The sequence below is a fragment of the Paramacrobiotus metropolitanus genome, unplaced genomic scaffold (assembly GCF_019649055.1).
Source record: "Paramacrobiotus metropolitanus isolate TYO unplaced genomic scaffold, Prichtersi_v1.0 Parri_scaffold0000332, whole genome shotgun sequence".
Taxonomy (NCBI): domain Eukaryota; kingdom Metazoa; phylum Tardigrada; class Eutardigrada; order Parachela; family Macrobiotidae; genus Paramacrobiotus; species Paramacrobiotus metropolitanus.
The window spans coordinates 1-12077 of NW_026570552.1; the positions used below are offsets into that span (position 1 = coordinate 1).

Genomic DNA, 12077 nt, shown 5'->3' on the forward strand with positions numbered 1-12077 from the left:
TTAACATTTTCCAAAAAGAAAACAGGACTATGCTGACAGATGATAAATTTGTAACGAAGAACAGCGCGTAATGCGCAGCCCAGACTGTCCAGTTAGCCCGGTGTGTCCATGATCAGCAACAACGAGCAAAACTCATCAAAACGTTTTGTTTTGGTTTGGCTTGGGTCAACGACCACTCTGGTTCGCTTGGCAAACGCAGTTTATGGGAAATCTATCACACTGTGTGAATAAATGCGTTCCCTCTTCCCAGTGACTTCCGCAACTTATTAACAATACTCAAGCAAACTGTTAAATTAAAAGTAAAGGTACGTAGGTTATGATTCGTTATATCGTAAGACCTTGTTTATAATAATTATTTTTATTTATGTATACAATAAGCATAAAGGGAAAAGTCATCCCATAATTAGAAAACGTTCAGATAGAACATAAATTAGGGTAATTAACCACGTAATTCATAATGTTTTTAACATACAAAATAGGTAATCGTATTGCAATAACAATATCGGTCAGCGACTCAGCGTTTGGTCTTTGGCGTCAGTGCGATCCTCCAGCGGAATTTAATACTGAAAATACGGTCAACCATTACAGCTACAAAACGGCATCTTATGTCACAACAAATACTCTCATGCACATAACTGCAGCATGTACTTACTTACGATTAATGAAAATAATAAGAATAGTTTATTACTACTCATATCGAAAAACATTAGCCATCAAGTGGGCGTGATATTATTGATACGCTTAAAGGAAGCGATATTCACCTGATTTTATCGGGCTGATTAATTCCCTGACACGTTACAACATCCGACCACTGATCGGAAACCGAGGATGCAGAGAAACTGATCTTGCATTCGAAATTATCGATGGGATCAAAATGATTGGTGTGGTCGTAATCCTGGACCTTTACCCGCACCGTCGCCGTCTCCAAAATAAATATTCTATATATTATATGAATTCCAGGGGGTCAACAGTAATTGTGGTAATGTACAAAAAAACCACGTAATACCATTGGCAAAGATGCTCTAACTTCCTAGTTACCGAATTATTTTCAGATCAATGCCAATAAGTATCTGTATCTTCTGACGCCCTTTTAACTTTTAAGTTTTACGCATCAATATCAGAATAACCTGACTGAAACATTATTTAATTAACGAGTAATAATAACGTAATACTAACAAAAACAGCAACACAACATTATTATTATGTAATAATAACATAGGAAAATATAAGTCGTAAAACTAAACGCCCATATGGCGAACCGCTCCGGTAAACCATCGCAATGTGCTAAATTCAGAGAAATTTAAGCGAAGCGGCCTAAATACATAAGTGGTACTAACAGTAAATAGACAGTAAATTGTATAAGTTTATTTTAACGTACAACATACGAAGGGATAATTATCATGCTATTATTATCTCACGATTCTCACTTGTCAGTAAGAATATGCTTAAATTTCAAACAAAACAATTAATATCAATTTTGACGAACCTGCGTGCCGTTTGCCGGGACGGAAATATCCCTACGAACTGTTTCATCTAAGTCAACGATATTCGTGTCCCACACACTCCGGATCTTTTGAAAGTTGTGTGAATCCTGTTCAAAATCAAGTCGGCGAGCGTCGGGATTTTCTCTGCAATCATCACATGTTAAATTGTTTATTAATATTCATAATCGGTGACATAATATCTGTATTGAAACTTAATGCAAAAAACGATTGAAAAATTAGCGGGAAATCATCCGGAAATTCGTATCATGCTTTATACAAAAGCAGGCATACAGATCTACGTAAGCGAAGATAGTGGGGTCGCATGGTGTCATGAAATCGCAGCGTTTCCGGTTGTACAGAATACCGTCCGGATTGCTGAACTGCACCAGCTTCACTTCGATACGCAGTTTCGTCGCGGCGTCGTCAGACTCCGCACACACCTGCAATAAATAATACCAATATACGAGTATTATTGCTTGAAGAAATGATTTCAAACTGTTGAACCTTACTGGCTGCTACACTTCGAATAGCGCAGCGTATATTTATATGCCGCAGTTTGTAATCATTCAAATCCATGACAATATGCTATAGGCTGATAGTGTACAAGAGTGTAAAAGTACCGATATATTACCCGTAATGATAAGGAACACGTCAAAATGACCTCCAGAATCCATATGAACGTCCACATTCTCGCTCTATCCATAAGAAACCCTTTGTCAATGATAATCACGAATATTCCCCAAGGTTCCGCATTAAAACGTCGGTTCACTGGTGCCCATCAGGAACCTGCTCTGCACAAGTACACAGAAACATCATCGCAATATGTTGCTTAAAACCGCGCGTATTGTACATATGCAGCTACAAAAAGGTGATGGGGCAATAATATTAATATGAGCAATTTCGCCGAAAAATAGAAGCATGCGTTTTCCTGCTTAATGTTTTTAAACTAAAATTATTAATGTCAGAATACTCATGGTTGTGTACTTGTGGTTGATTACAGTATGCAATACCAATACAACACAGGCACCTGGGCGCTGTATATCCCTGGTGAAAATCTGTTTCTTATCGATGATGATCTAAACAGATTGACTTATCTTTTCAGTTAAAAATACAACTGGTATTGTCTCCAGCAATGAAATTTTATTTACCGGCTGTGCACATGAATATTCAGCAAAATTCATTAAAACAAGTGCCGCATTGTAGATTGTCTGTAATTGCACAATACCCATTAATCGTTCCACCGCGCAGATTCATGCAATTCAATAAATAAGACTAAAACAAATAACAATTCATTCCATCAACAAGATTAATCATACCACTAACTTGCATCAGTTCAACCGATCACACATTCACGCCGGTTTCTGCCGGAAAAACTGCACCACCGCAAAATTCCCCGTCGTCATCCAGTTGTCATCCTGTGCCTGCATCTCCTCGGCGCGACCTTTGGGCAGTCCCACCACCGTGTCGCCCTTCAACGCCCGCAGTACACACCACGCCGCCGGCGCGAAACCCCGGACACCGCGCTGCATGGGCGTCGCCGGTGGCCACTGGAGATCGCCGTCCAGCTTGCGATAATTCAGATCCCCTTTGAAGATAATCAACGACGCTGTAGCCAGATCACGGTACAATTCCGGCGCACGCTGTGCCATATGGTCGAAATCCCACGGCAACGACCAGAAGCCGTCACTTTTCACGATAAACTGCCCGTTGTGCAGATATTCCTCCCATTTGGCACTGATTTGGGGATTGTGCTGCTTGGCTAACTGGATGGCGTGGTAGAAATCGGATACTGTTGCGTCGGAGACGTAGCACGGTAACTGCATGACGTGGTAATGGATTACGCTGGCTAATTTGGTCTCCAGTAAAAATGTCCCGAAGACCAGGTCGGTGATGAGCTCTAGGCCGGCGTTATCACAGACGATGTCGATCCGCATTGGCTGGGAAGACGCTCGGAGTTTAGATAGGTAATTCCAGATTTCATCGGTTTGGTCCATTACCAGTATTCGCTCTTTGGATCTGACATCAGATTTCTTTTCTTTTGAGTTTTTGGCGTCTGTGTGGTGAGATGAATCGGAATCGCAGCATTTCTTGCCCACTGGATGGGATAGATCCCCTTCGTTGCCCCACAGCGATAGCTGAAAACACAATAAATATTCAATACTAGTTACTGCAGACACCTACTGAGTACTAGAAAAGTGATTTAAGCATGTTTCATAACGACTCAAACAATTTTTAGCAAAAAACCATAATTTCCGTTTTCAAATGTCTGCGAAAGAAACCGCAGGAGCTGATTGAGTTCTTGTATCCTGCAACAAACAATTACTGGAAAGGTGTTTGTTATCATTAAATTTACCTAGATAACTACATAAATATACCAAAAACATACGTTTCAAATGCGCAGACAAATTTCAGCAGCATATTAGGCGAGCACATAAGAAATCTGACACCAGTGGATTGTTTAAACTTGATACACTGCACTACAATATTCATTTAAATTTTGAATCATTTTAAATAGTTTTACCTGCGCAATCTCATTGTTACCTGAATTGGCCATTGCCGAATAAATGCATATTCATTAACAAACTGCATATAAATTTCGTAGGACTGATAAACAGATGAGAAAGCGCACAACGGAGAGATTTACAGATTTCGTTCTTCACCTTGAGAATTTCCTTAAATCTTCCTGCAACTGCGTCCGAGGAAGCGTCTCTGCCAATGACATCCTTTAGCAAACAATCCAAAAACTTGAGAATTTTCCCAATATTTTCCTGATTATCCTCTATCGACTGAGCCTTCTCCCACTGAAAGGGATCCATATCGTGCAAATAGGTCCTACAAAGGCAAATACCAATTTTTATTCAGCCTTTTACAAACGTCATAAAAGTCATCACTCCGCATACGTTTGTTGAACGGAGTACATAACGCGCCGATACAGATAGGCTTCCACAAACATCCACGGCGATTCGAACCATTTCGGCTGTTCGTCGGCATACAGCAGATTCTGAGCAGCAGGCGCGTGCAGGGCTTTATTCCATTCCGGAAGATCGGCGAAATAATTACGGTGGTCACCGGTTTCCGGTGGGATGGGGAAAGGCGTGATGAGTTTATTTGTCTGCACTTCATTGCGCAGTTTGGATAAGGCTCCGACAATTTGCTTCAGCTCTTCTTCCCTTTCCTGAAATAAGAAACTAATTTAGGATAACCGACTTAACGCTACCACAGCAGTGATAACTACTGACTATTGTACACAGAAAACACACTATTAAAATTAATAACATTTTTACAAAATTCTTTATGCTGCTAAATAAAATGGAAAAATATTTTCCAACAAAATGTATCCAAAAAACCCATAAAAAATCTGCAAAACCTAGCAAATGCTCACTGCTCAAGTGCTCAGCAGAAGTATGGTATCAAAAAATATTTTGCAGGTAAAAAATCACAGCGGTCAGAAAAAAGGATTGCTTGGAGGAAACCAACTGCTGCAAATTCTGTAATTACCTATTGCCAAACACAAATGAAGCAGAAAATTAACAGTTGCTGAATTTCAATTTCAATGATAAAATCTTTGAAGCTACACGGAAAAAACGATCTAACAAAGCCTGAAAATTTAATTATTCATTATTCATCATTTTACAAATTTTATTGCTCAAAGGCAAAATCAAAAACAGTTAAAAACGCAAGAAATGCAATAATGCACACACATTTGCTGCGCATACTGCAAGTCTGCAACGCTGCATTCGTACGTTTTGATGTGATGATTGCTCCTCTGACGACATCCTGCTAGTCCGTGGATCATGCAGATACGTCCTATAATTCCCGGAAGAAATCTCATCCTTATAGCGGCTGAGATGGTCGACAATCTTGGTCAGCGTAACGGGCAATCTGGTCTGTACTGATTTGTAGGCGTAGGAACTGCAAAATAATACAAAGTAGAATCCCAAAAAGTGCAACAACATTTTGAACGAGGTGTACAGATCCAAATCCTCCGCTAAACCGTATTCACAGGCGCACCTTTGGAAAGCTGCGGAGCGAGGCGGAGCGAGCGATTGGTCCTTTGGATTGGCGATCTGGGATTCTGCATCGGCCATTGCGCGCTCTCTCGAAGCAATAAAGAATACGAAGCTCACTGAAACTGGAATATGTTTTACTGCAGTTGCTGCTAGGCAGGAAACTTCCACTCAGACTCAGAATGTGCGTCTGTAAATAAAACTGATTCCTGATTTCCTGCAATGGAGCAAAACAGTGCAACATGAACTAACAAAGCACAACTTCTGGGCCTCTGGCATCCACAATCCCTTGTATGCACGTAACGACGACATAGGGCGGTCGTGCGCTGCGCACTCGAGCAGGTAACGTCACTGTGCAGTGTGCACAAAGGTTTCACTTCCTTTTTTGGTTTTAAAACTCAACCGGCAACAGGTTTTTTACAGGAAACAGCCGAGAAACGGACGACGGAGTATCTGCGCCAGCGGATCAGCATCGAAGGCTAACGCGGAAACGCTGCTTCTGTCATGGGAACAGCTCCAGCATCGGCTGATTTAGATTTTAGACGAATATTCTGCGTTCTGCCGCATATGTACTGTATCTGTATTCCCGTTGTCGACTGAGGCAGTGTAATCGGTGAAAATCTACTTTCATAGATAACTTGTGAAGGTTTTTGTACCGCCATGACTTGTATATAAAAGCATTTCTATATGCTACAGATTCTTTATCCGCTTTTCCCGTTATTGTACTTGTACTTGCTCTTTAACGATAAATACAAAATCACCGTCTTTACGTAATTCCCTCAATTGTTGTGTACTGCGACATGTGGAGCTTTAGTAGCGTTCTGAAGTTTAACCAGCATCAGATGTACGATCGTACTAGTACAAATTAAAGGGATATGCAATACCCTGCATTATTTAGAGATACAGTAATTTATTATTCCTTTTTAACTACATACAGATAGAACTATGAGGCCGGCGCCGGCATGAGCAGCACATTTGTGGCAATTTTTTGGATGTAAAATGCAGCAAACAAAGACCAACTCCCATTTCTCGTTTAAAATACGTCAACAAACAAGATAATTGTTACAAAAACGCTAGAATATAGATATACAGTTCTGCATGAATTGCATCCGTAAATAAAACGCCCAGAATGTGACCTTTGAGGCTTTGACATCGTCGTTCATGTCCGGTGATCCTGCTGCTGCAATGTAACTTGTTAATACGTTTTCGTATGAAAGGTTAATCTTTAGGAAACCGTTATAGGCACCCCCTAAAACCCCCGTTTATTATGGGCACCCCGTTTTCGCACCCTGTTTATTATAGGCACCCATTTTGAATTAAATAAATGTGAACGGAATATTATTCACATACTCCAAAAACTATTTTTATTGTTTCGAACAGTTCCTGTGACCGTACAAACTTCAAACTTACTATGGACAAAAGGTCAACGTAATTGGGTTGTACATACCTTTACATATTACATATACATCACTGCATCAGTGATTCTGGTTCTCAATATTGGCAAATATTCCCAGGCTTTAAGAGATTTGGCCCGGTGCATGGTACCAGATTCGTGTACAAACATGCACAAAAACTTCCGCTTTCGCGCACTCCGAAACATTTCTTTGCTTTGTTTTATGACATTCTGTAGCCAAATGGTTTGTATACACTGGCGTAAAAACCATTTGTGCGCGCAACTTCCGATTCGGGAGTTATGGCTGCTCGAAAATTCCAAAAAGTTTAAATACATTCAGATGTACCAAAACTCTCGTTAATAGTCGTTATTAATCAATCTCATTCGAATTTCGCAAGGAAACGCACAGAAGCATGAAGAGCAGTTTTAGACCGAACGTCCGCAACAGAGCGGAAAAAGTGGATCGTGGACCCGTGGTGGCCGCCAGAAAAAGTTATTGTACTACGTATTATCAGAATAAAACTGCACTACTGTACAGTCTGAGAATACTGCATCTGTTATATATCGTATTAATTTAAAAAGGGTGCCTATAATAAACGGGGTGTGAAAAGGGGTGCCTATAATATACGGGGGTTTTAGGGGGTGCCTATAAGGGTACCCTAATCTTTATGGCGCTACTTTTCTACGTACTACGCTACTTTTTCTTTTTTATCTGCTTAGCCGTGGCCCGAGGTCCGTGTTTCCTCAACAGAGGCCAGCTCTCCCGATCCAGCCGGATTATACATGAAAGCGTGATTAGGTGACGTATTAGACGGTCTCGCCTGAAACCGCTTATAACGCTGCCCCAAACAAGCCCCCAAGCTGGAGCGACAAGCCTGCCGAAACCGTGCGGATAGGATTGAGTATAAAAAGGGATTCACCTATAAAGGACAAAGTGAAGATAGATGCATGCAGTTTTCATTATGTACAGTAGTAATACATACGACCGCCCTGAAAGATGACGGAATGCGTGCCTGTACAGGAATATGGATGTATCAATAACTAACTAACAATCATTGATATGTAAAAATAATTTTATACGTTTACATTTATACACATACGTACTCTCCTCAAACATTTTAGAGCAGTTTCGGAAACATATGCATATTTCGACGTTAATGTGTATTCGACTTTATGGAAACGAGAAAAACATCGATTGTCAAAGGCTTTTGGCAAACGTAGCCCATGCTGCACCTACCGTAGCTGCACCGTAGTAAAACACACCTGTATAACGAAGAAAAATAATTTTTATGAGTTGTCAAAATAATATTTTGTAAATCGATCATTAAAATTGACTTGCTATAGTAACTTGACTGACGCCGGCGTAAATCGTTATACCGCATAACTGACAGTAAATGTTGCGGTGTAACTCGCTTGTGTGTTATCATTAATGTAGAATTTCTCACGATTATGTAAAATGTGTTAAAAATTTTGTTGCTCATTACGCGAATAAAAAGTCATCGAGACAGTAAATGCGTAAGCTATGTATCTGTACAACAGAACATTAGCAGCATGCATGCACTAACAATGCTAATTACTTTATATGCACTAATTAATCGTAACAAGTACTCGTATGCTCATTTACCGGATATATAAAGCAACACGCGATTAACCGCTAAGCCGACGGAATTCCAATCTTTTTCGTAAACGGAATGAAGGCGCTGCATATTAAATAAGCGGAAAAAATTACGTTAGCTACAAATATTTTATAAGCTTTGTCAAATGTAATCAGCTTCGGAATCTCTAACTTACTTGTACATGGAATGGGGCATAACAAAGAAAAAAAGCAACCCCGATTGCCACTAAAAATAGATGAACAAAATAAAGGTCACCTGTCTTCTCGCTAGGGTCTACCAGTTTATAATTAATGCTCAACGTGCTGTAACAGAAGTATTAGTCCGAGTATAATGGCAGTCACAATACCTGGTCATTGTCGAAAGGATACATAATGCTATATTTGGTTCGAGCATGATTTTTTGTACGGTATGGTGGTTTACTTACATCTGCACGCAAACTTATTACACACTACACATGTCGTCATGCATACTTCTATGATATCTGTGTATGCCGTGACCTACCCAACATCCTGAGTATAGCCTTATGTGCCTGTGTTTTTTCCGTATCCCCCGCCGCGTCGTCAGCGGGGCTTTGTTTTTTTGGTATAAGATTATGTGATAATCGCCGTAAATGAACGGTGATAAGAATGTGTAGAACAATGATGATCAGCATCGGTGCGAAGAAGAAGAGAAAAGTGCTAATTTGCAATACTATTTCGGTTTGACCAGCCCGTGCGGTACAGATGGCTGATTCCGGTATCAGTGTTCCCGGCTGGAGGTGACTGGTCCAGTCAGCGTTTGTGGGATATGGGAACTCGTAAACATAATGTGCGAGAGCCAACACCGCAGCAGCGCAAAACGCCACAATCCATATCATGATGACCGCCAGTGCGGCTCGCCAGGTTTTAGCTTGGAAGTGGATACTTTCAAACGGGTGACAAATGGCAATGTATCTGTGCATAGAAAATCTGCTACACTAATCATTTCCAGTTTTATACAGCAGTAATTTTGCTTAGATGTGAATTTTCTTAGATCGCTCCTCGTATTATTTTACGAATATCAGACGGCGTTAGTTCATTAAATTTCACTCTGTGATCGAAAGGTCAGTTGGGGAGTGCACATTCACAGTACGCACTGTCGCAGTTATAATCCCATGCATGGTTGTGACAAATATGGCATGCAGTGTGCGGTTCTCCGTCTCCCAGCCGACCTTTTATTCTGCCTTATACAACGTACTTAAAGGTGACTTGAATTTTTACTCGTTATGCACCGCTGTGGTTAAAACTTTATGGAACAGCATAATTTTTATAAAGGCATGACAGAGGGCAGCTTAAGGGAAGTGGCCCGGTACATGGTACCAAGTTCGTGCACATGCACGGAAACTTTCACTTTCGCACACTCCCAAACACATTTTTGTTTCGGTTTATGACATTCTGTAGCCAGATGATTTGTACACACTGGTGTGAAAACCGTTTGTGCGCGCAAAATCCGGTTCGGGAGATATGGCTGTAAGAAAACTCCCAGAAGTTTAAATGCATTCAGGTGTACCAAAAGTCTCATTCTGGACCGATCTCCTTCAAATTTTGCACGTAAATGCACATGACCATAAAGATCGTTTTTACACTGATCCAGACTTCCACGATTTTTTTCAAATTTTAAAATGAATTTTAACATTTTTGAAATTCATTTTAAAATTTGAAAAACATGCTAGAACTGTGGATCGGTGTAAAAACGTTCTTCGTGGTTATGTGCATTTACGTGCAAAATCTGAAAGAGATCGGTCCGAAATGAGACTTTTGGTACACCTGAATGCACCTTTTTGGTACACCTTTTTGGAATTTTCTAATACCCATAACTCGCGAACCGGATGTTGCGCGCGCAAACGGTTTTCAGGTCAGTGTATACAAATAATTTGGCTACAGAATGTCATAAAACAAGAGAAAAAAGGGTTTGAGAGTGCGCGAAAGTGAAGGATTCCGTGCATGTACACGAATTTGGTACCATGTACCGGGCCACTTCCCTTAATTATTACTGTATAATTACGAGATGTTAGCAAATGTCAACATGAGCAAAACTGATTACCTTTCAACCGCAAAAGCAAGAATCGTCAGGCAGCTCGATATTGTGGAGGCTTCGGTCAGCCAGGCCCGTGCTTGACAAACTTGCTCCGTAAAAGGATAAGGATATACTTCGAAAAGGTTCTACGTTAATACAATAACAATTTTCGACCGCGTTAGCAACTCAGTACTCGCTAGCCTAATATCGGTAATCAATTAATGTAACAACTGAACGGTTTGTCAAAAATTCAAAGCCTTTACGCACGTATATCTCAAACGGAAGTCCCAGGATCAGCAGCACCAAATCGGACACCGCCAAGTTGATTAAATAAATATTCACACCGACAGTGTACATGCGCGGATTGCGGTTAATAACCCAGATAGTCACGCTGTTGCCCACGATCCCGGTGAGTAAAATCAGGGTATCCACCGTACATAAGAATATTAGCAGCCAGTCGGGACTGACACGTTGCGGTCCTAACAACTCCTGCTCGACATATTCCATGGTGTGCCGGTGGAATTCCTCCGCATTGTAACGGGCCAGTGAGGAATCATTATGACCAACTATAGACAGGTTATGCTGTGCGTCTATACGTCCATATAAATCAAGCAAACTCGCGCTACTGTCCATTTTTTTCGCAGCTGTTTTGTTAATCGTGTTGGTACGTTGTGGTACATATTGATGGTACCGAATACTAGATCTACGATGAGTAGACAGCAATTTAAAGTAAATGGAAATCCAGCCGCGCGAGGTTTTGATTATAATCAAGCATATGCTCGCTGATTATCCTGAACACGCCTTATGTCGATCGTGGTTAACGATGTTGTTATGATAATGATGGTGTTAGATAACGTCTGAGAAGTACCGTGACTACCGTCTTCAGCCGGAAGCGCTAGCATGGTTGTGTGCATGCTGTCTGAGTTTTGAATTTTGATACACAGTTGAAGGCGTGCTTATACGTCAATCCAGACTGCTGATGCAATTATTGTATACGGGAAATCGGAATAATTGCAGTGAATGGGATTTTGGGAATCATCGGGAATAGGGAAAGCCCCAAGAAAACAAAATCCCAGATCGCTTACTTACGCAGATCAGGCTCGTTAGATTAATTATGCCAAACACTGCAGACAATAGAATTGCAAGCTTAAGTGAAGGTGCGGCGAGATTTCCGACCGCGACACATTTGATTGCATCATTGCACTGTGAACAATCACTATCTAGTGCCATCCCACGGTTGCGCCATCCACGTCAGGTCTACGGCAGCAAACGCAGGTGCAGCGGCATTGGAAACGGAAGAGAAGAAATCCCGGATTTATTTGTATCTAAGTGGCAGATACATCTTCGCACCGATAGCTTTCGAAACCATGGGCCCTTGGGGACCATCCGCTATCGCCATTATCAAAGCACTGGGTAAGCGACTCGAGCAACACACAGGCGAAGCCCGTTCCCATGAATTTTTACGCCAAAGATTGTCACTGGAGATACAGCGCGGCAACGCGGCATCGGTTATGGGAACGATGGAAGGAGCAGAACAGTTTAA

The 12077-nt window shown here is 41.1% G+C and overlaps 3 protein-coding genes across 6 annotated transcripts; all 3 read right to left on the minus strand.

Annotated features, from left to right (window-relative positions):
* Positions 1-61: 61 nt before the first annotated feature.
* On the minus strand, positions 62-2478 carry LOC129602120 (uncharacterized). The gene is made up of 5 exons (XM_055501089.1): positions 2116-2478; positions 1776-1924; positions 1487-1628; positions 762-922; positions 62-563 (listed from the first exon to the last, which is right to left on the minus strand). The coding sequence occupies exons 1-5, from the start codon at positions 2185-2187 to the stop codon at positions 515-517; spliced, it is 573 nt and encodes a 190-aa protein (XP_055357064.1). The 5' UTR covers positions 2188-2478; the 3' UTR covers positions 62-514.
* A 138-nt stretch (positions 2479-2616) lies between these two features.
* On the minus strand, positions 2617-5740 carry LOC129602118 (damage-control phosphatase ARMT1-like). Of its 2 annotated transcripts, XM_055501086.1 has the most exons (6): positions 5496-5740; positions 5228-5396; positions 4385-4659; positions 4145-4316; positions 2808-3619; positions 2678-2692 (listed from the first exon to the last, which is right to left on the minus strand). In XM_055501086.1, the coding sequence occupies exons 1-5, from the start codon at positions 5570-5572 to the stop codon at positions 2834-2836; spliced, it is 1479 nt and encodes a 492-aa protein (XP_055357061.1). In that variant the 5' UTR covers positions 5573-5740; the 3' UTR covers positions 2678-2692; positions 2808-2833. The 2 variants fall into 2 exon arrangements, with proteins under 2 accessions (XP_055357060.1, XP_055357061.1); XM_055501085.1 differs by having other exon boundaries at positions 2617-3619.
* A 654-nt stretch (positions 5741-6394) lies between these two features.
* LOC129602123 (neuropeptides capa receptor-like) lies at positions 6395-11413 on the minus strand. Of its 3 annotated transcripts, none has more exons than XM_055501093.1 (9): positions 10802-11413; positions 10562-10680; positions 9002-9432; positions 8676-8725; positions 8509-8584; positions 8122-8147; positions 7868-7897; positions 7583-7804; positions 6395-6671 (listed from the first exon to the last, which is right to left on the minus strand). In XM_055501093.1, exons 1-8 carry the CDS (start codon positions 11165-11167, stop codon positions 7601-7603), a joined length of 1302 nt encoding a protein of 433 aa, XP_055357068.1. In that variant the 5' UTR covers positions 11168-11413; the 3' UTR covers positions 6395-6671; positions 7583-7600. The 3 variants fall into 3 exon arrangements, with proteins under 3 accessions (XP_055357068.1, XP_055357067.1, XP_055357069.1); XM_055501092.1 differs by having other exon boundaries at positions 7575-7804; positions 10802-11412; XM_055501094.1 differs by lacking the exon at positions 7868-7897 and having other exon boundaries at positions 7575-7804; positions 10802-11409.
* Between the last annotated feature and the right edge of the window lie 664 nt (positions 11414-12077).